The sequence below is a fragment of the Megalobrama amblycephala genome, linkage group LG12 (genome assembly GCF_018812025.1).
Source record: "Megalobrama amblycephala isolate DHTTF-2021 linkage group LG12, ASM1881202v1, whole genome shotgun sequence".
Taxonomy (NCBI): domain Eukaryota; kingdom Metazoa; phylum Chordata; class Actinopteri; order Cypriniformes; family Xenocyprididae; genus Megalobrama; species Megalobrama amblycephala.
Window position 1 is genome coordinate 34,659,250 of NC_063055.1, and position 23,702 is coordinate 34,682,951.

Here is a 23,702-nt window from a genome sequence, read left to right on the forward strand (position 1 = left end):
CTTGAGGGAAATTTAATAATACACAAGTTCAAGATAACTATAATTACATATTAGGTGAATATGGACCACACAAAATAATATTTTGCATATTCATTTGAACTATTTAAGCCTTACTTAACTACATTTGTAAAGTAGGACTTTACTTCATGTAGGTATTTTTGTTAAATGTTTGTCCAGACATAATCATTTTCATTTTATAGAAGGGATGGGACATTAAGTGTATTGACACAATTTAATAATCATACCACACTGAAAAAAATGGCAATTCCTTTATTTCAGACAAATGACAAACTCTACAAATGTGCCTGGTTGAAGAACTTCAGAGAAAATTTGAGTAAAAAAATAAAGATAAGAAAAATAAAAGACAGGGAGAGTGAGAATTATTGTCCTGCTCCGACACAAATATAGTCTAAAACTTCAAATCCACTTGTTTTTTCTTCTTAAAAAGAAAAATGCACAATGATTATGAGCCTTCTTTAGGATGGCAGGCCTACAAAAAATTCCAGAGGTAGAGTAATTTTTTTTAAAACACTAGATTTTAAAAACCCAGCAACAGACAGGAGAAAAGACATACAAAAAAAGTACTGCAAGCTTTCAGTACCTGGTGAAAATATCTGTATTTTTGCTGAGGAAAAACATCACATGAATGAAACAGAGTGTAAAGGATATATTCATATGTCCATAGTAATCATTTTCCATAGTATCACTGGATATTTACATTTTATTCTCTATCAAATGCAGTTTTAGAACACTCAGGGGTGTTTAAAAAATAATAATAAAAAAAGAAGGGGGGGTTGAATGTGTACATTCCGGATCAAGCTTTTGGAAATTTTCCTAACTAATAAAACATTCACTCCAAAAGGGAAAAAGAAAAAAAAGAAGAAAAAAAAAAAAAAAAAAATCAACAACAACGTCCTGTTGAGAAGCAGCTATCTGCTCATTCAAGATTTGTGTGAAGTGATAGTTGGCCCATATAAAATTAATATTTATAAAAACAACCAAAAGAAAGAACAATCCCACAAAATCCACAATCAAGGACAACCAGAGGGCTCGGGCTTGTACGATTCTATGAGGGATTCCTATAAAGGTGACAGACAAGGACGCGTCATGTGTCAGGCCATCACGCGGTGACGAGGACTTGAGCTTCAGTTGGATGGATATCCTGAGAAACAAGGGCTGGTTAGTTCTGGCGTCCCAAGAGGTGTAGAGCGCTGATGAACAGAGAGAGTGGGAGAGAAGATCAGTCAGCATCATAATGCTTTAGTCCACTCTGAGGTGATCACTCAATCTGTAACATACCTGTTCTGTAACAGGTACTGAGCGTTCTGGATCTGGTCTTGGGTTCCTGTGATGGTGATGATGCGGTCCTCAGAACCCTGTAGGGGCTCGTCGATTTTGATTGATGCTCCGGACTCATGACGAATCTGCTTGATCCTCTGACCCCCTTTACCGATGATCGATCCGGCCAGCTGAGAATCACAGCAGGAGGAGTTAAATACGTGTTTCATGTGTAAATGGTATCGCATCAGGAGTGATTTACTCACATCTTTAGGAATAGTCACTTGTGTGGTGATCACAGGACCTTCACTGTAACTACTTCTTCCACCTGAGCATAAAGAGAGGGAAATGTATCTTAATGGGAGATGTACAACTGGAGAATTTCAAGAAGTCTATTTGAATTTGAAGGAAAAAAAAAAAAAAAAAAAAAATATATATTATATTATATAAATTATATACAGTACAGTCCAAAAGTTTGGAACCACTAAGATTTTTAATGTTTTTAAAAGAAGTTTCGTCTGCTCACCAAGGCTACATTTATTTAATTAAAAATACAGTAAAAAATAGTAATATTGTGAAATATTATTACAATTTAAAATAACTGTGTACTATTTAAATATATTTGACAAAGTAATTATTCCTGTGATGGCAAAGCTGAATTTTCAGCATCGTTACTCCAGTCTTCAGTGTCACATGATCCTTCAGAAATCATTCTAATATGCTGATCTGCTGCTCAAGAAACATTTATGATTATTTTCAATGTTGAAAACAGTTGTGTACTTTTTTTTTCTTTTTTCTCAGGATTCCTTGATGAATAGAAAGTTCAAAAGAACAGCATTTATCTGAAATACAAAGATTCTGTAGCATTATACACTACCGTTCAAAAGTTTGGGGTCAGTAAGAATTTTTATTTTTTTGAAAAGAAATTAAAGAAATGAATACTTTTATTCAGCAAGGATGCATTAAATCAATCAAAAGTAGCAGTAAAGACATTTATAATGTTACAAAAGATTAGATTTCAGATAAACACTGTTCTTTTGAACTTTCTATTCATCAAATAATCCTGAAAAAAAATATTGTACACAAATATTTTGTACAATTGTACACATTAAATGTTTCTTGAGCAGCAGATCAGCATATTAGAATGATTTCTGAAGGATCATGTGACACTGAAGACTGGAGTAATGATGCTGAAAATTCAGCTTTGATCACAGGAATAAATTACTTTGTGAAATATATTCAAATAGAAAACAGTTATTTTAAATTGTAATAATATTTCACAATATTACTGTTTTTACTGTATTTTTAATTAAATAAATGTAGCCTTGGTGAGCAGACGAAACTTCTTTTAAAAACATTAAAAATCTTAGTGGTTCCAAACTTTTGGACTGTACTGTATATATTAGGGCTGTAACGATATGCGATATAAAACCGAAATCGCGATACGCAGGTCCACGAACCTGTATCGCGATGTGAGAAGGCAGAATCGCGACACACCCCTTCCAACTCCCAGAGTTATCCTGTCTCAATCAGCTCTCTAGTTCAGTAAGTGTTTCGCGCACACATTGAATCTTGCAAGCAGGTTTAAACGTTTCTCATGTCAGTCTCTTGCATGGTCGCGTGAGAAAAGTCGTGGCTTTCTTTCACCGCAGTGCCACAGCAACAGCTGTGCTCACAGAAAAGCAAAAGACGCTTGCGATGCTTTGCTTTAAGAAGTTCTGTGGGGCCGTTCACATATTGCGTCTTTTCCGCGTGCAAGTCCGTTATTATTTTCAAATGTAGCCGCGTGGCAGGCGTGCTCATAATGGGATCAACGCGGTCGCGACGCGCATGCAATTCTCAACTTCTCAGAATGCCGCAAGCGCACCGCAGGTCGTGTGACAAGAATCAACCGATCAGCTATGGCCTTTCCGTAACAAAACATCAAAAGCTCAGCCGAACAGCTGATCATAGCTGTACATGGTGGTTTTTATATCTTATCTCCATCAATATATCTCGTAGTAGAACTAATGCAAGGGCTAGAAATCATTTATCCTTTGCAGAAACATCCTGTTCCTCTTGGAGAGCTCAGTTCATGGTTGCATAGCAACGACCGACGCCACGGGAGCGCGAGCGCTTTGGGAAGAAGGAGAAGCGGTGCGGCCGCGCCTTCCACGCGTTTTTAGACGCGATATGTAAACGTCTAAGTTCATGTTAAATTTAACATTTTTTTTCAGTGACAGACAGCCCTATTCAACTGTTAATTTGAATACAGAAGGTTTTTATTAAATTTTTATATTTATTTATTTTATTGAAATGTGATCTTGTATGTACAACAAGGAAAATTATTGAAATTTGTTCATGTTTTTTTAATAAATCTTGTTTGAATTTCAGTTTCATTTTGTTCAAAATATCGTGATACGTATCGTATCGTGAACTCCGTATCGAGATACGTACCGTATCGTGACCTGAGCGTATCGTTACACCCCTAGTATATATACACAAAGCTTCAGCTTTGGACACACCAAACCGATGGTCAGCCATCAGAGAGAGAGATTACTTTGATTGGCGGTTCAACTAAGCAAATCAGCACACGAGAAAAAAAAAAAAAAAGCACAAATGTGGCTAAAGCAAATGATAGAGTAAAGAAGGAACACACTACAGGCACGTATTCTTGTAATTTCATCTCATTTGAACAGTAAATTATTTTAATAGTAACATGGCTTTCAGGACATCAAAGCTACACAAGTAAGTCTGTAATGAGCAAGACTGGTGTGAACAATGGTAAAATCAAGCGTTGCTTGCTTTGTATATCCACAGTTCTAGCTCTTCCAGTGTTTCGAATACAGACTACTGCCACCTGCTGGTATGGGGGAGTCATGTCCTCATGCAGGCACAGAACATACGTTCTATTTGGTTGTCGGCTGTAATCTGTGCGGTGTTCAAGTATAACTTTTTTGCCCCAATCCGAGGCGACGCCACAGTCGGCTTTCATCAGCGCTAGTTCTTTGGCGCTGGTTTGGTGTGTCCCTATCTTATTATAACAGGATGGTGTACTTACCAGACTGATAGGAGGAATCCCAAGATGAATTATTGTCTGATTTGAGAAACAAAAAGAAAAAGTAAATAATCTTTACTGTAACAGCAGTGGTTCCCAACCTTTCCCAACTCACGGCCCACACAATCAAACACTTTAAGTTTCTGCGGCTCACTGCAAGAATTTTAACGGACCCGACTAGGTGTCATGTTGGTTAATGATGACTTACAAACTGATATTGACACTGTAATTACTGAATAATTTACTGAATAAACTGGCAATGAACAGAAAATGCAGATAATGGGTTACACCGAGCCCAGGCCCGGTTCCAGAATCAAATCGGGTACTCTAGCCTTAAAAGGGTTAGTTCACCCAAAAATGAAAATTCTGTCATTAATTACTTCCCCTCATGTCGTTCCAAACCCGCAAGAACTTCGTTCATCTTCAGAACACAAATTAAGATATTTTTGATTAAATCCGAGAGCTCTCCGACTCCTCCATAGACAGCAATTTAATTACTACTTTAAAAGGTCCATAAAGGTAGTAAATACATCACTAAAATAGTCCATGTGACTGCAGTGGTTAAACCTTAATGTAATGAAGTGACTAGAATACTTTTGTGTGCAAAAACAAAACAAAAATAATGACTTTACTCAACAATTTCTTCTCTTCCCTGTCAGTCTCCTACGCTGTTGACATAGTGAATGCAGTGCAGCACTTCCGTGTTTTTACGTCAGAACGCAGTCTCATTATTGGTCGGCTCCTGCGTCAGCAGCTCACACATGCATTGTGCTGCTCAGTGTACAGCGTCGGCCAATAATGAGTCAGCTTTCGGACGCAAACACAAAAATATCTTAATTTGTGTTCCAAAGATGAACGAAGGTCTTACGGGTGTGGAACGGAATGAGGGTGAGTAATTAATGACAGAATTTTCATTTTTGGGTGAACTAACCCTTTAATGCATGTATATCAGACTTTTGTCTTACCCACTGCTATGCAAATTTGAGAGTGAATTCCACATTTGCAGCATGTACATGGCTGTTAATCAATGAAGCTGTCTACACTGCACAATAAATCTCTTTACATCGTGTCTACACTTTGTTTGATAAAATGAGATTGAACAAAAGCGGTGAGTGGATTCAGACTATCTGATTGGCCATTGCATTCCAGAAATTAACAGATATACCTGTGATTGGCTACATTGCTCAACACTGCAAAAGTATGTTGTAAATAGAACCATTTGACGCTGTCCAGAGCGCAAACACAAAAACGCACTGAAACGTTTGCTAAATCTGTGTTGCCAATATCCTATTATTAAAGCTTCGACTGTGGAACAGGGCCTGGCCGAGCGTCAAGAGACTCTGGCACATAATTAGACCTTATAAACTAAAATCTTTGTGACTAACCTATTCTAATGCAAAGGTTGGTGTTTTTTAGCATTTACTAAGCACTGTATTTCGGGCTGAAAAGAAGCAAGTTGCAAACGGAGATCAGGCTTGATCTGCTAAAGCTTTTTCCAATAAAATGTGTAAAGTGAAAAAAAAAAAAAAAAAAAAAAAAAAAGCTAAATAATGTAAAGCTTCATTTCAGCTGCTTGTTCTCCGTTCCAACACGTGAACACTAGAGCTAGGTAGTCACTACTGTATTTTCTTCGTTTAGCTTTATTTTTAGTCTTTTTGATGTCAGGCGTTGCTGAAGATTTATCCTTACTTGTAGATGAAGAAACATCTGCATTTGTCCTTTTCAGCGACCCTGTTGATAACCATTTATCCATGTTTAAATCTTTTGTAGCCTACAGTAACTGTATGCAGCAAAATGGCAGATAAACTGGTGGTTTATTCTTAAAACAACCGAACAGCGAGCTTAGATAGTGAATATACAGTAACAGTTTAATTTTTTGGGCATTTAATTATATATTGAATTATTATATTGAATTAGACATTTTTACATATATTAACAAAATTATTATTTTTACTAATAGTAAATGGCACCCCCCTTCCCCGCAATATCAAAAACCACCGGTGTACAGTAAAGATATGTAAACTGGGCCACTCTTTTGATAGTCTTGAAAGTAAAAAAAAAGTGTCCCGATTTACTTGAATTCACTCAGTAAATAATTAAAACTACAGAGCCCCTAAAAGGACATGGTGATGGTTAAAGAAAAAAAAAAAAGATGAGATGGATGGAAAAGTTGTGTTTCAGTGCTTTTGCATTCACTCAAAAACATTTTCATTTGTAATGGAAATAATATGTTGTGGGAGGAAAAGCTATATTTCAGTGAATGCAAAGTTATGAGAATGCATTTTTTTTTTTTTTTTTTTTTTTTTTTTGGTGAGAGAAAGGAAAAGCATTGAAATATAATTTTCCCTAACATGTAATGTTTTCCCATCATCATGTCCCCTTATATTTTAGATAAACCCACCCCTAGACAACATGCAACTAATAAAGTTGTGGTTAGTTGCTTCACACAGTCAGACAATCTTCCTGTCTAAGTGGGCAATACTCGGCCAAAGTTAGTCAAATAGTTTATAAAACATTTCAAAGACTTTGGTGAGACTAAAAGTTGACATAAAAAGGTGAAACAAATTTTCCTCAAGAAAAAAACACAAACAAAAACAATTTCATTATGAGCCACCTTTCGAATGCAGAAAAGCAAATATGTATTTAAAGAAAAACTTACCATATCCATCATTCTGTAAAGAAAGAGAAAAGAAGGGTGAGAATTAAAAACCTCTGTGCATGGACTGTGGTTTTTAAAATGTAGTTTGAGTCATTTCTTGAAACAGAACTAAATAATAAAATTGCAAGAAGACTGAATACTGACCATGCTGCCTCCATAACGATCACTGCGCCCTCGTCTTTCCCCACTGGAGAAAAAAAGAAAATTGATAAATATGGCATACAGTGATTAACTGCTAATAACATCCTACACAACACAAGAAAGCATTATAGCTGATAACAAGGGAAAACATGAACAGCACTGATTCAACTGAAGAACTTACTGCCGCCTTTCTTCCATGTGGCCACGCTGGGAGCTGTAGGAGTACTGGTCATCACTGTAAAGTTAGAAACACAGCATTCAGGAACTGTTATCCAACAAAATGACAAATCAATATTTAACGATAAACCAAAATGAAAATTCTTGGGGGGAAAAAAAAATGTCTAAAGTTTTTTAGATCCTACATATGTTAAGACTGGAATACACTACACAACTATTAATTTGAAGAGTTATTGAAAAACTAGGCATCATACACAAAACAACTACACATTTTACACACTAACGGACTTTCAAGTCAAAGTTCTTCAAACACTGAACTAAATTAAAGTTGCTCCAAACATAAACTCATGCAGAAACATGCGCCTCAATGCATGAGTGTTCTAAAATCAGTTAAAAATATCAAAGACGTGTGATATTCTCCGACAGTCTGTGGCCATCATACACTATACGATTTTCTGTGACGGTCAACTCCGACTGCCCAAAACCTGCAGACTGGCTCTGACTTTCAGCTACTAGCGTTGACTTGTCCAGACTGCAAATAAGGGGAAAAATCAAGGCAAAAGGCATGTAGTGTATTCCAGTCTTTATATTTCAATGGAATAAAAATATATATCAGAGTGGCTCACCCTCTCCTGTGGTGTGGGGGTCCCATGGGCATGTTTCGCGGGGGACGACCCCCTCCTCTCCCCCCCTCTCTGGGATGGAGGGGGGGCCCCTGCGTGGGCTCATGTCATCATAGTCTCTCCTGTTCTGCATGTGGTGGCCACCACGTCCTCCACTGGGGGGCATTCGATCAAAGCCACCTCCGCTGCCACGCCCCCGCGAAGAGAAGCCTCCCATGGGCCGACGGCCCCGCTCTTCATACGTACTGCTGAAGCCACCATAGTCGTAGGTCTCGTCGTAAAAGTTAGGGTCGTACTGCTGAGCTCGTCCTTTAATGGGAGCCTGGAAAGAGAGAGAGAGTTAATGAGAAACATGTATAACACCACAGTGACAAACAGCACTGGGAAATGATATGTCAGTCTGACCTCCACAATGAGCTCTAGCATGGTCCTAATGCACTGCACCACCCGCTCTGCTTTGCCCCCCACTAGCACCACGCGGTCAGTGGACTGAGGACAGCACTCCTGAAAGAGTTTGATGGTGGTCTGGGTGCTCTAGAACAGAAGGTTTTTGATCAGCACAGATATAAAATTCATATTTTATGGTTAAAATTCTCATTTTAGTGTCTTACTTCACGAAGTTCCTTAATCTTGGCACCCTTCACGCCAATGATGCTTCCAGCTAGACTCTGATGGATGAGAAGCCTCAGTTCACAGTCAAAGTCCACGCCCTTATGATGTTGATACTGCTCCAACCAATCAGAGACGAGAATCAGATGTGCCATTCAAATATATAGTAACAGGTTCAGGGAATGTGCAGCTTCTCATCAAGGGGTAGGTGACATAAATTACATTATTTTAATATAAGTTGGTCAAGTTAAAATTAATAAATAAATATATTAGTACTGTCAATCTGTTTAAAAAATAATCAATTATTATTATTTTTTTTTTTAAATCGCTGTAATTAATGGTGATTTAAACATTTGAGTTTTTAATATTTTTATATTGTAATAATTTCACAGTTACTCTCCAAATTAACGTAGAAACAATTTAAAGGCAGTATATTTCAAATATTTGTGTAATGGCATCTTTTTATGAACGAAGGCCAGTATCACTGAAACTAATACTGGTACCGATTTCTCAATGAAATTGATTATTTTTTTAAAACATTAATTATAGACATTTAACATCAGTGCTTCCCACACAGACTTTACTTGGGAGGGCCGCCCACGTATAATAACGACCGCCCAAGTATATTTGGAGACACATTTTTGCTTTTATTATTTTTATCCTCTTATACTTTTATATCCGCGCAAGATAATGAAACCATCCGCGATCGATTAACTAGTCGTTTCGTACCTGCTCATTATGTGTGCGTCAGAACTGTTTACTCCCGCTAGCATTCCCACGGGCGCTGCATGTTGCAAAGTCACAAGGTGGCGCTGTTGCGCGTTCTACAAGCTCACGCAACAGTGCCTCAGACTGCTTCAAAGTGATTCTCAATCAATGAAAAGCGCAGATTTATGCCAAGTGATTGCTAATGAACTCAAGTTGATGAATTATTACAAAGTCTACTTCATGGCCTTTATATAAAATATTTTAGACGATTGTAAGAATCTGAAGGAACAGCCTGCAATAGTACAGACATTTCAAAATAAGAGTACCTGTGTATTTCGGGCTTGTTTATAATTAAAAGTCACACATTAAAAGTTTTTTCTTTTTCTTCTGGGCATTATTGGGATTTTGGTTACACAATAAATTGTATTTAATTTGATTTCCATTTAATTCATAGTAAATTATTATAGTCTCCCCCACAGGAAGAAAAGACTAAGAACATTATTTGACACGTATATTATTCATTTTATAAATTTTACTAGTAAAAGCTGTGTCCCATTCACTGAGAGAGACACTATATGACAGCAAGGAGAACATATGAAAAGGTGAACCATTTAAATGCTGTCATTTTGCATAATTTACAATGCATAATAAGCATAATATTAGTATGTAATTAAATGTAATATGCTATGTAATTAAAATTAATTTCAATAAATAAAAATACTGTTAAAAATCACACATTATTTGTTTGTCACATGTAGTAGACGATTTTTGTGCCGTGGGTAATAGGAGGATTTTTCGCCCGGCTACCACCGCAAGTATATTTCAAACCTGTGGGAAGCACTGAACATTACAGTATAATTAAAAGCCATCAATTTCAACATTAGGCTTAAAAATAAATGTTAATTTAAGTGAACTTAAAACAATCTTCACATAAACCCATTATAATAAAATGTCATATTTACCTGTCTAAGAGGTAGGAAATATACAGAAATTGAATAAAGTTATCAAACACTTTACAGTCTTGACTGCATAAATTATAAATTAAATATAGATTAATCCTTATTAAAGCTACAATTTTCTCTGTTACATTTGTTCTTTGATTGACATTAATGACAGATATCACAGCAACTGGTTTATTAGGCTGCTGTGACTTTAAGAACTGCTGCTGCCGTACATGAAGTAGAACTGACACGCATCTCATTTCCTCACAACTCTTTAAGTTCATTTAAGACTGTTCTTTTGAGGATACTAGACAAAACTGATACTTGGGCATAATTCTGTGTTATTGTTTGTTCAAGCGCAAAAGAGAACTTGATACTGGCACATGTCTTTCTGTGCACGAGTCGTGTGTGTGTCACACAAGACAGACATTACATTCTCGTTTGTCTTGTGGCGCTTGAATGGTTTAAAAGCATTTGCGTGAATAAGAGCATGATCATATAATGTAACACTAGCCAAAAATGGATGCTGGATTAATGCCATTAAAAACACGCACTTAACGCACTAATTTTGACAGCATTAAAAATAAATAATAAGAATATCTATTTAATTTTTAATATTATATATATATATATATATATATATATATATATATATATATATATATATATATATATATATATATATATATATATATATATATATATATATATATATATATATATATATATACACACACACACACACACAAGTATTTTTAAAATGATCTGCCTACGTGATTCCGAAGCAAACCATTTTCTATGTAAATAAATTAAACTCAAATAAACCAAAATAAATGTGTATCACCCACCCCTACTCCCATGTCATATGAATTGTGAAAAACACTCACCTCTTCTAGAGTAGGTATGATCTTCAGCAGTATCTCAGCTACAGTGGGAATATCGGCACTGATGCTTAGGATTCTGTCAAAGTAATGTATCGCATTCCACGAGAAGAGAGAAGAGAGTGGATATTAGACACACGAACAGCCTGAAGAAAACGATCAGTGCTTTTGTTAGCGCATTTAAATGTGAGGAGAGGGAACAGACCCCAAATAGAGTCATGGAGTCATGCACCCCTTGGTCAAAGGGGAGTGGAGAACACAGGAAAACAAAGAAAAACAAACTGAAGCTCCTTCCCGTTGCTGAAATGTCAAGATACAGGGAAGGTCAAGGTATGAAACTGATAGAGGGGTGAGACAGTGCAGAGACAGAGAATGGCAGAGATGAACATGAATCAAGCAGGTTCCAGATCCAGTAGAGAAGAGAGACAGATGATAGATAAACAGACAGGGGGGTTGAGGGTTTGCGGGGGGGAGCAGTGGAGCAAAGTTCAAAAGTCAGATACCACAGTAAAACAATACAACAGACAAAAGGGAGAAAATGTATTTTGCACTGCCCCTTCACCATAAATAACTAAATTCAGCCTTGTATTAGCAAGAAACCTTTAAAATGAAAACTGTGGAGGAAGTACATTTCCCAAAGGTACAAAATGTTTCTGACGTCGGAGAGGGAAACAGGGTGGGAAAGGGCTTCCCTTACATGACAGAAAAGGCATTTGAACATAGCACAACAGCATTTAAATTCATATTGATCGTCATGGCAGCATCATACTCATGTTTCATGGTAGAAAGGGAGTAGTTTGTACATTAAGGATGTTAAAACAGTTCTGATATTGGCAGTAACAGAGCTGATATGACTTGGAGGTTGGAGTATCTGAGTGGCACGTACCGCTCGGGCCCACTGCTGTCTGGGACTGACACAGTGGCATTGTACTGCAGGGGGCGGGGCCAAGTACCCAGAGCAATCAAGCACACGGATGTCAATCAAGTAAGCCGCCCAATAGGAAGGGCGCGATTATGGGTGTGGCCAACCAGGGAGTCAGGAGGTCAGGCGGCAACGCAGGTGGGCGGTACGAGTCGATCCGGAATATGGGAATTGGCCAAAAATGAACAGAAAAATAAAAACAAAAACAAAAAAACAAGGAAAAGGGGAGAGGGAGTGGAAGAGGAATACATTTTTTAATTGGAAACACTTTCAGTGTGAATTCTCATAATGTTGGAGGAGAATGGAGAACAGGAGAGGAACAGATTATGAGAATATGTACTAGGCCAAACACTAATTTAGCCAGCATCAAAGATTCATATATACTCTTCAATTAACTCAAGAGTACAGTAGAATGTGGGGTATTTATTACACAGCACTGCTTTTGTAACACAAACTGCCTTGGTTCCACAAAATCTATCATTTTCCTTGGACAAGGATGATGAGCTTAAAGTGTTCTGTTGGTTTTTATACTTATTAGCATTATCATATTATAACCCAGTTCTACAAACATCTACCACAGAAAGAGTGAGAATGTGCAAACTAAACAAAAGAGTACTCACATCTGTGCGCAGAGCTTTAATATTCTTCCCACCCTTTCCAATCACCGCTCCGGCATTCTGGAGAGAAGAGTGTATCAGCATTGAGGTACAGCAGGAGAAACAAAACTCAGAAGTCATGGGAAACTCAGGGACTTACTTTGCTCTGTAGCAGAATTCTGAGCTCCACCATGTCATCAGAATTTCGTGATCGCTTATGGGGCTTGTCCTCCTCAGTATCCTCAGCAGAACGCTTACCTGAAATGGAATTCGCAACACATATGTTTATCATGTAAAAGCTGCAATGAAACGGAACTAGCGACAGATCTTTTCTTCTGTATTGTGACATACATTAAAGCAGTGCTTCCTGGAGGCACACCAACAGTGCACATTTTGGACGTCTCCCTTATCTGACCCATATATTTCTGGGCTGCATTCCACTCCAAACTTTCATGCCCTTCACTCACTAACTTTCCTCCATCTCATGAAATCGGATATGCGTCATTGCTTACATTGCATGAGTGCCCACTACTGGCGGAACTCGTGCATAAGGTTTAAATGAAACGCACGTATCACTTGGAATTCACTATGGAGCTGATTTATTATTTAAACCCCTTTTACCAATTTGTTTTATGCACCATTCTAAATGCATATAAGCTGTTGGAGAAAATATAAAATCCTATAAGTATATGAGCTGTTAAAAAAAATTAAATGACAAAAAAAAAAAAAAAAAAATCAATAGATTATTATGATTATTATGTGACTAAATCTCAACATAATTATTAATATATGATACACTATTAATTCAAAAATAATTAATATATCTTGCACTTCAGTCTGCTGTGATATCACAATCAAGCTGAATTGTGAGATATAGATCTGCTTGAAGTGTACACCTAAGTAGACTCGCTCCCTCGGTCAGAATCGAGGGAAAAGGGTCTGTCCATATAAACTTCCCTTGTTCAAGTGGACGCACTTCAAAAAGCAGCGAGAATCCCCCGAGGGGAAGTGCTTAGTGAAGTTCATGATTGGGTGTCTAAAAGTGGAGTGGAACACAGCCCGGTCTTGGATGGGTTGAATCAGGTGTGTTTGATTGGAAAGAGTTTGAAAATGTGTAGTGTTGGTGTGTCTCCAGGAGAGTGCATTAGAGTGTAACTGCATTAGAGTGTAACATTATCGATAAAGAAAAATTTAGGTTGGGGAAATGTGGGGTATGCAACGGTCTTCAACCTTGCTCCTGGAGGCCCACTGCCCTGTAAAGTTTGCATCCAACCTGATTCAGTATGTGATTTTCAAGCGATCCTGAATTAGCTGGTTCAGGTGTGTTTGATTAGGGTTGGAGCGAAACTCTGCAGAACAGAGGGCCTCCAGGAGCAAGGTTGGAGACTTCTGGTGCAGGCAGATGAACGCAAGTTTGCAGGGGCACGTTTGAGTGGACCAAATGTCTGGAGAATTTGGCATATGTCATCAATGAGAAGTTCGTTGAAGATCCAGTTCAGACACTTTGATTAATTTACAGGGTCAAAACAATGTTTTAAAAATTAAATCTATACATGGATGAACCGCTCATAATAATATCTATAACATGCATTTAGAAAATAGGATTAATTTTCATTTCATGCTAACTTTAGCCTACTGTATGATATTTGCTTTCAAATTTCTAAGGCCTCTAAATAATCAACATGATCAAAAATTTGCTGAAAAACCTGTGGTACACCATCTACTACATACCTTCTGTTATCTGATTGATGGTTTAGACTTTTTTTAGCAAGTAAAAGGCCATTGAGGGCCTATTTACACCTGGTCACTTCATGCGTTTTCTCTGATCAGACGGTTATCTGAACGTGAAAAGACCAGGTGTAAATGTCCTCCAAAGTGCTTTCGTGAGGAGGTGGTTTGAGGTGCATTTCAGATGAAACTGGACAACTGTAAATGCATCTGGTTGTTGACACCACATATGTAAATTTTACTCCTCCCAAAATGTGTGAGAGCGTGTTATAGGCGATATGTTATAACCAGATATGACGGCGCTGCCGACGTGTAGCCGAGTTTCTCTGGTATCTCTTTAAATGAAACTGAAACTAAGTTGCAGACGCTCAAATCACAATAATCATCATTAAAAGTAATAAGACTAAATGATCTTACCAGTGCTGATGCCGCTCTTTCTCCTATTGCGGTCTTTGATCTTGAAATTAGCTGATGATAAATAAAATGCAGCTCATACATGTTGCTTTCATTGACGTGAACTCCGTTAAATTTGCATATAGCGCGGGAATCGAAGATCGGATTTATATCCGTTTTGCGGAGACACAAACTATTCCATTTCAGAAATTAGATTTTTCTAACTATTATTTCATGTGTCTGGATTTAAAGGGTTAGTTCACCCAAAAATGAAAATAATGTCATTTATTACTCACCCTCATGTCGTTCCAAACCTTCGTTCATCTTCGGAACACAAATTAAGATATTGTTGATGAAATCCAATGGCTCAGTGAGGCCTGCATTCACAGCAATGGTACTTCCTCTCTCAAGATCCATAAGGTACTAAAAATAAATTTAAATCAGTTCATGTGAGTACAGTGGTTCTATCTTAATATTATAAAGCAACGAGAATATTTTTTGTGTGCCAAAAAAAAAATGGTTTAACAATATATAGTGATGGCCGATTTCAAAACACTGCTTCGGAGCATTATGAAACGCGTATCAAACCGCCAATCTGAAGCTGAAATCACGTGACTTTGGCGCTCTGAACCACGGATTCGATTCGTAAAGCTCCGAAGCTTCATGAAGCAGTGTTATGAAATCGGCCATCACTAGATATTGTTAAAAATTCGTTATTTTGGGGTTTTTTCATGCACAAATATTCTTGTCACTTTATAATATTAAGGTAAAACCACTGTAGTCACATGAACTGTTTTAAATATATTTTTAGTACCTTTATGGATCTTGAGAGAGGAAATGTCATTGCTGTCTATGCAGGCCTCACTGAGCCATCGGATTTCAACAAAAATATCTTAATTTGTGTTCCAAAGATGAATGAAGGTCTTACGGGTGTGGAACGGCATGAGGGTGAGTAATAAATGACATTATTTTCATGAACTAACCCTTTAAAGGGTTAAACAAGTTACTGCACAAGAAACAGAAGGATTTTGGGAAGTTGGGAAGTGGATGGTTTTTCTTTGGAAAAAGAATGCACAATAACAACATTCAATATATTGGTTCCATTTTGATTTTATGCTGCTTTAAAAAAAAAAAAAAAACACACACACCACAGTATCTTACCATTACTATCTTTGTTGCTGTAGGTCTCCTCTTCCTGCGGGTCGTTTTCTGGCTCCATTATCTATCTACAACAAGTGGAGATGAACAGTTCTCTCTTTCCTAACGGATGCCTAGGGGAAAATACAAGTAGTGCATGACAGAAAATGTTATATGACCTGATAGGATGCTAATCCCAAGATTGTTTGTATGATCATTCTAGGGATCCCATCAGAATGAACGGTTCTCTTTTTGTCCATGGAGCATGATTAGTGCAAAACACAGTATTTTAAGAGGAATGATTAAAACAAAGCAGAACTGAAACTAAATGTTCTGGTAGCTATTCTGCAGGAATAAGAAAAACCTTAAATATGGACTGAAAAGCAGTACACTGCAATATAACGTATCTAAAATTAGAAAGAAACTCAAGAACGTATTAAAAACAAACCAACACTTGGGCTGTGTATCAAAATGTATTGGGCTGCCTACCTAGACAGCATTGTGCGCACTACAAGGGCATATGAACGCTCGAACGCGCCTGTGATGCTCACTAACTATTCGCCAACTGATTCCTAACGATGTTGTCTAGATATGCAACTTACAGTGCTTTGAGACACAGGATTACTGTAAATAAATTGATTAGTCGCCATCTTCCTGTACGGAATCAGCTGCATGACGGGCTAATTAACAATAGTTTCAGGAAGCTAACGAGCTAGCTAACTACCATAAAGTATTTTTTCAATAGAAGTTCTCATGGTTACTACCTTTGGTGGTAAAAATTAATAAAACAAATAAATACAACGCAAACGCTTTCTTCAAACTGTGGAAATTACAGTAGATGAAATAGCTGATTAGGAATGCTAACTTCCTTTAGCTAACAGAGATGAGGTTAGCTATCTAGCAAAAATGCAACTTAACCGTGTGCACAAAAAATGTATATCGATCATTTAGAACTGTGAACATGTTTTACACTGAAATATATTGGTTTACTGTATTAATAACAATAATAGAATGATTTTTGTATCAGGAAATATACTTACCGACCTGTTCCTGTCTTACTCCCCCTTCGTAACAACAATGACGCACTAAATCTTTCTAACGCCGATGTAGCGCGGACCAATGAAAGCACCTCCCTCCACAAAAGAAACGCGCTCTGATTGGCTCAAACCGCAGCAATACCGAAACTCCAGCAGCGTCACGAACAATCATTGGTCAAATGAAACGCCAATCTTTTATGACCGCGTTCATGATTAGCACGACTAGTCTTTCAGAAAGTACAGTTGTGTTTTGACATGAGGTAGGTTTAATTGTGATGTTTCTTTGTAAGTTATTCCATGAAGTGTCAAAAAAGTAAATTAGTCGCTGTAAGGGAATCACAAGACGACCTGTAGTGTAGGTTATGATAGCAACACATTCACTAGAACAAAGTGGCGCTCTCTAAAATTAGGCACCATGCAGCCTGCACAGGAATAAAGATGGAATTACTCATTTTCTGGTAAGGTATCTACTTTAACTAATCATAAAAAAGATGTATATACTGTAGTACAGTGTAGTTATTTGGTTTTATTTTAAAAAATGAAAGAAATAAAAATGTTTTCAGGATATATATATATATATATATATATATATATATATATATGTATATGTGTATGTGCATATATATATATATATATATATATATATATATATATATATACATATGTATATGAGAGAGAGAGAGAGAGAGGGGATATGCATTAAAGGTGCAATATGTAAGAATTTTGCAGTAAAATATACAAAAACCACTAGGCCAGTGTTACATATTTTGTTCACTTGAGTACTTACAATATCCCAAATGTTTCCAACTATTTGTAAATCGTGAGAAAACTAATTGTTGTTATATAGCTCAACACGTTTAGTCTTATTGTTTAAATCGAATTTTCTTGATTTTTTGCGAGTACCATGTTTTACCATGCCTCAGAGAAAAACTATATTTTGTGAAGTAGCTAACATACATAATCAGATGCAGCTTTATTTTTAGTATCAGTAATACAGCATTTCCATCATACAATACGTTTTAAAATTAATTGCATGCCATTTATCAACACAAGCCATCCAGCATTTAATATGATCGAAGCATTTAATAAGAAATCGATCTATCTTACTGCAGTGTGCAACAGCAGCCGCCGAGCGAACGCACAAAGTAACATTATAACATCATTTTCAACACACTCAAATGTATCTAATATGATAAACAGAGCTGCGTTACCTCATACTCATGACTGGAAAAGTGGAAGCGGCGCCGGCGACTGTGACATAATAAAAGTCCCGCTGCTCGTGAGGCGTGTGTTGATCAATCGCTCCAGCTCCTCGTTCAGCTCCACAACACTCGGTCCTGCTCTGCTTCATACTACAGTAACATTAATAATCGCATCCATGAACATGATTTCTTCCCGAATCCTATCCCAATTGTTTTCCACCGGCCGTGAGGTGAAGACCACATGTCCCAAGTTTCCGCACCCAGCTTGGCTACGCCTTTGTTTTGAATAGACCTCTAGCGACCTCTAGCGGACAAAAAAATCTTACATATTGCACCTTTAACTCTTTATTTAAATCCTAATTCTTTACTATATATTTGCCTCTTTTCATGTTTAAAAGATAAGGCTCTAGGGTTTGAGAGGATGTCCGTGGGTGAAGTCCAGGTTACCCAGGCATGGCTGCACTCTGAATGGCACGTCCAAGTCCCTCCTGCCTGGCTGGACGCTTGTGTGAACTGGATAAAGGAGGAGGCGGATAGAGAATCCGTGCCTCAGTCGCAGCTGAATCAGCGAGTCTTGGAGCAATGGCTGCTGACGGACCTGCGAGATCTGGCCCACCCAGTTCTCCCCGAAGGAATTTCGGAGGCACTGAAGACACAACTGGACAGCTGTTACTGTGTTCAGATGGACTCCGTACTAGACATCAGCCAGCCTGCCTACACTCAACTGCAGCGTATTCGAGGCACCGACTGCTCCAATGATCAAGTCTCGGCTGTTACGCAGGAAACGCAGAGGCCGTGGGAGGCCAAGCCCACTCGCGTGTTGATGTTGCAGCTCACGGATGGAGTGCAGAGTCTGGAGGGTATGGAATACCGGCCTATCCCAGCTCTGAGTACCAACCTGCCTCCCGGCACAAAGCTCCAGCTAGTTGGGCCGATCGCCGTCCGTCTAGGGGTGTTGCTTTTGAAGGCTGAGAACGTGAAGGTGTTAGGCGGGGAGGTGGAACAGCTTTTGGAGATATACTCTCAAGGAAGAGTGCTTTGTGGGACACTTGGTTTGCCTGAGGAGAACCATCCACAGGGTGAGGAACCGGATGACCGGGAGCTTCTGGCCAGCGTAGAGGTTGTGGGAGATCATCAGGTAGCCGACAGCGGCTATGACAGCCTAACTTCAGAAGCTTCCTCCAGACCATCTCACCATCATTCACAACCCCATCCTCAAGTGATGCCCATTTCCAGGGAAGACAACTGGGATAATATGGATGAAATTCCAGATGATGACTTCAGAAGTATTCCAGACAATTTTGATGATGTTCCACAAAACGCCGCTGATGATATGATGGACTACATTCCTGAGGACTTTGATGACATCCCGTTGGAGGAGCTGGACAGTGTGATGCGCCCGATAGATTCAGAAGTCTTGCCAAGTATTTGGGAACACTCTGAAATCCAGCAACCTGACTCAAAGTTACCAACCCAGCCCAAAACGGAAGAACTTAATCCTCTAAGTTTTCGCTCCAGAACTCCTCTTAGCAACACTCACCAAAGCAGAAACTTAAATGAAGCTTGTGATACATCTGGTGCAAGTTCCTCTACAAACACCGTAGAGTCTTCTGGTTGCAAACGAAACGCACCTGCTCCCACGTACCTTTGCACACTACAGGCAGGCAGTTGGCCACCCGCCAGCATTCAGGTTTTTCGTCTACAAGCTTTCATCGTCACACTGGTGGGAAAGTTGCGCATTAGCGGCAGTGCATGGAAACTGGAGGCCACCATATCAGATGGAACCGGGTACTTGGACGTGGATCTGTCTGACACCATGCTGGCCAATCTCATTGGCTTCTCGGCAACGGAGACCCGAGTCCTACGGAAAGACCCGGCGAGACGCGGTGAAGTGGACAGTGGGATACTGCATTGTCAAAGAGAGCTGGTGGATATGTGCTGTATGATGAGCGTGCAGGTGGATCAGACGGGCAGAGGAGTCGTGTTGAGTGCCAGTCCGCTCTCTGACAGAGACTGCTCCGAGCTGCAGAAAAGAGTGAAAGAGAGGAGGAATTAAGCACTACTTATTCTCTTGACTCTCTTTTTAACCTAACCTCACAGTGTTTGTACTGATTCAGTCAGTGGCTTCAACAAGATTTGAGTGGAATAACTTGTTTTGGTTCTCTCAGTCTCAAGAAAACTGCATTTCAGAATTCATTGTATTCTATTTTCATAATTGTTTTTGTTCAATTTTTTGTGTTTTTTGTATTTTAATGTCTTCTGTGAATATTAAAAAATAAAGAATTCTAATTTCACTTGATTTTTATTTATTTATTTTTTTAATTTCTAGCACAATTTTAACTGTTACATTTTCTGGAGAAAATGTAAGGTGTTGTAATTGGTTGCCAGGGTGTTGCTATGTTGGTTCTACTGTGTTCTGGGAGGTTTTAACATGTTTCTTTATTAGAAAAGTAATAGAGCACTTTTCCCCAATAAACAACATGATTTGAAGTAGTACTATATCAAGTATAGTCATAACGAAGTGCAGTTGTAACATTGGAAGTCTTTCCAACTTTTTTAATGAGATCCTTCCAGAAAACATTTTAGAATTTTTAATTTTTGTGTAATTTAATTTATTGTATTTTTCAGTTTTATTTTGATTGGTTTTATTTCTACTTTGTAATTGGTAGAAATGTATAACACTGCTATGCCAAAATCACCTCAGCTGCTGACATGGCATTAGAATTGTCTACTAACTAGCATGAAAATCTTTCCTCCTCATGCATGTTAGAACTCTCATCATCTGTGCGCACATTCACATTAGCATCTTCTCTGTGCATTGACAATTTCAAGCATGTGGACCACATTCCTGCAAATGTGGGTTATGCATTTTTGCATTTTTATTGTGAATCTATCAGTATTCCTGTCCACCCTGCTGACAAAGAGAGAAAAACAAACAAACAAACAAACAGCTAAGCAGTTTAACTGGTTTTCCAGTCCAGTCATAGCTGGGTGATTTAGAGGGGTTTTAACCAGCTAAGACCATCCAGCCAGGCTGGTTTTCAGCAGGGTGATCATGAAAACCAACAGTGTCTGTTAAAATTACTGCTTTGTCTTTCTTGAAGTAAGGTTTTTAGGACATTATTTGCTTAGAAAATCAGGCAAACATCCAAGATGGTCAGTGGTAACAGTTTGCACTAATGCTGGTGGAGGGAATGTATGTGTCACCACTGTGAAAATGAGCAGAAAAAAACATAAAAATACTGAACTAATATGTATACATTCAAAACAATATGAAAACAATAAGAGTATAAAATGTGTCAGCGAATGAGAATTAAAAGTAGGCCTAATATCAAACGGAAATGTGTTTGCAAATCCGTCATCCTTAACAATAAGAGTGATGCTTGCCTTTAGCATGGACTTCATAAAAGTCCTTAAACAAATACCAATGGGCACCGGTAGATGGCAGCAGTGGAGTGTAATTCCAAGCACATCCCAAATGGACCGTTTAATGAACCAGCTTGGACAGCCAGCTTCTTTCTGCTGTGTACATGAAGGTACCTGCTATTTATAAAAAAAAAAAAAAAAAAACATTGTGGAAAATGTATGCACAATTCAAGACCACAACAAGGCAGGGCTTTCATAATGAAGTATCTCTTGTTTTAAGTAATCCCATACTCCATCTGTTAAATTTAAGCAGATAGTAGTCCTGGCTTCTACATCTTTATCTTTATGGTTTATGGTCTTGGCCTAAAAATACTTGAGTGTCATTAACTGAGTGCACGTAAATTGCCCCTTCACGAGACTCCCACTGTGCTCATCTAATTCTCCTTTGATTTATTTTCCCGCGTCGTGCGTCAATCCTGACGTCATTAGAGTGACGTTTAACCGGGTAACGGTTGAGCAAGCTGCTGTTCTGAATCGGTTCATTAAAACGATTCGTGAGTGCCAATTTGTGTAATTATGAGCGAGTCATTATTCGATTCGTTAAAATCTGTTTGTCGTGCTCGACCGAAACAAATCTGCTTTGTTCAAATTTTCTTGTCCACAAGATTTTAGCCCTGATTTTCCACTCACCGGCAGTTAATGGCGATCGCAAAAAGATGAAAATCTGAGGTAAATTGGTGATGCTGTTTGAAATATCTGAGAGAAGTGCTGAGATATTTAGGCTATATAAAGGTAAACAGATCAGTAATTGCTTATCATCATCATAAACAGATATTAACCTAGCCTAAATAAAATCCATTATGATTTTGATCCATTTTAATCGTACAGTCGTCATTTGTTTTTACACAGCCTAATTCTTCCGTAAGCTAACGTTAATTTCTTTCCTTGTTGTGAATCAGACTGCACTGAACGACTCACTTATTTGAGCATACTATATCAGAAATTATAGTCCTACTGTGAAAATTAATATTATAAATATGAATAAAATAATACTTGGAAAATATTTCGTTTCTATTATGTTACATTAGGCTATTGGCCTACGTTTTTTCCTGCTTACTATCATTTTTAGATGTATTATTTATTTATTTTTTAATCAATTTACATTAATTAATTTATTTATTTTAATCAATGTTTTGTTGTTGTATTCAATTTTATGTATTTAGTTTAATCTAATTTTTTATTATTTAATTTCACAATTTTTACACTGTTTTTCTTTAGACTTTTCCATGGACATGGGAAAACTGGGAGAGACTTAAGGGAACGAGTCGAAAACTGCGAGTCAGTGCATGGAGGAAACGAGAACAATTCATTCATTTAAAAATTCCTTCCAAAAACTGATTCATTCACAAATGAAACACTACTGCCATGTCTGGTTCTGTGTTAAAGGATTATTTCACTTTCAAATTAAAATTTTCTGATAATTTACTCACCCCCATGTCATCCAAGATGTCCATGTCCTTCTTTCTTCAGTCGAAAAGAAATGAAGGTTTTTGATGAAAACATTCCAGGATTTTTTCTCCATATAATGGACTTCAATGGCCTCCAAACGGTTGAAGGTCAAAATGACAGTTTCACTGCAGCTTCAAAGCGTACACGATCCCAGACGAGAAATAAGAGTCTTATCTAGAGAAACCATCGCTCATTTTCTAAAAAAATAATTAAAATTATATACATTTTAACAATAAATGCTCATCTTGAATTAGCTCTCTTGTTCTTCTATATTTGTAGACACTGCTAAGTGTATTACTGCCCTCCTCAGGTCAAAGTTTGAACTAAATTGTCATATACAATATGCTAGTGCAAGTATATAACAATTAGTTCAAACTTTGACCTGTGGAGGGCAGTAATACACTTAGCAGTGCCGGAATTCTAATAGAGAAGAAGAAGAAGAGCGCTAGTTCAAGATGAGCATAAAAAATGTAAAAAAAAAAAAATTTTTAGAAAATGAGGGATGGTTTCTCTAGATAAGACTTATTCCTCGTCTGGGATCATGTAGAACGCTTTGAAGCTGCAATGAAACTAATTTTGACCTTCAACTGAAGAAAGAAAGACATGAACATCTTGGATGACATGGGGGTGAGTAAATTATCAGGAAATTGTAATTTGAAAGTGAACTAATCCTTTAATTAGTGGCTGTCATTAACAAAATCTGAGCAACATTTTTCCTTTAAACAGCTGTCCTGACTTGCATTGATAACTGAATCAGA

At 37.8% G+C, this 23,702-nt stretch overlaps 3 protein-coding genes across 6 annotated transcripts in view; 2 read left to right on the top strand and 1 right to left on the bottom strand.

Annotated features, from left to right (window-relative positions):
* Window positions 1-250: 250 nt before the first annotated feature.
* Window positions 251-17,004, bottom strand: hnrnpk (heterogeneous nuclear ribonucleoprotein K). The gene is given in 19 exon segments (XM_048210834.1): window positions 251-1,211; window positions 1,300-1,469; window positions 1,545-1,606; window positions 4,319-4,354; window positions 6,005-6,046; window positions 6,975-6,987; window positions 7,119-7,161; window positions 7,297-7,350; window positions 7,735-7,824; window positions 7,919-7,994; window positions 7,997-8,237; window positions 8,321-8,449; window positions 8,527-8,640; window positions 11,061-11,133; window positions 11,941-11,984; window positions 12,597-12,653; window positions 12,733-12,830; window positions 15,855-15,964; window positions 16,871-17,004. Coding segments are annotated over 18 exon segments (1,431 nt in total). The 5' UTR covers window positions 15,913-15,964; window positions 16,871-17,004; the 3' UTR covers window positions 251-1,180.
* On the top strand, window positions 16,999-20,368 carry rmi1 (RMI1, RecQ mediated genome instability 1, homolog (S. cerevisiae)). 2 transcript variants are annotated; one of them, XM_048210833.1, is made up of 2 exons: window positions 16,999-17,127; window positions 18,468-20,368. In XM_048210833.1, exon 2 carries the CDS (start codon window positions 18,491-18,493, stop codon window positions 20,123-20,125), a length of 1,635 nt encoding a protein of 544 aa, XP_048066790.1. In that variant the 5' UTR covers window positions 16,999-17,127; window positions 18,468-18,490; the 3' UTR covers window positions 20,126-20,368. The 2 variants fall into 2 exon arrangements, with proteins under 2 accessions (XP_048066790.1, XP_048066788.1); XM_048210831.1 differs by having other exon boundaries at window positions 17,078-17,325.
* A 1,574-nt stretch (window positions 20,369-21,942) lies between these two features.
* ntrk2a (neurotrophic tyrosine kinase, receptor, type 2a) overlaps window positions 21,943-23,702 on the top strand; it is a 66,769-nt gene continuing 65,009 nt past the window's right edge. For 2 of the 3 annotated variants that reach the window (XM_048210829.1, XM_048210830.1), the window contains exons 1-2: window positions 21,943-22,164; window positions 22,714-22,773. The gene's annotated coding sequence lies outside the window, so the exon portion shown is untranslated. The remainder of the gene's footprint in view (window positions 22,165-22,713; window positions 22,774-23,702) is intronic. The other variant, XM_048210828.1, reaches the window with a different exon arrangement.

What these genes read in the sequence shown, in the direction of transcription:
- rmi1 (XM_048210833.1), top strand. Translation starts at nt 18,491, where the DNA reads ATGTCCGTGGGTGAAGTCCAGGTTACCCAGGCATGGCTGCACTCTGAA.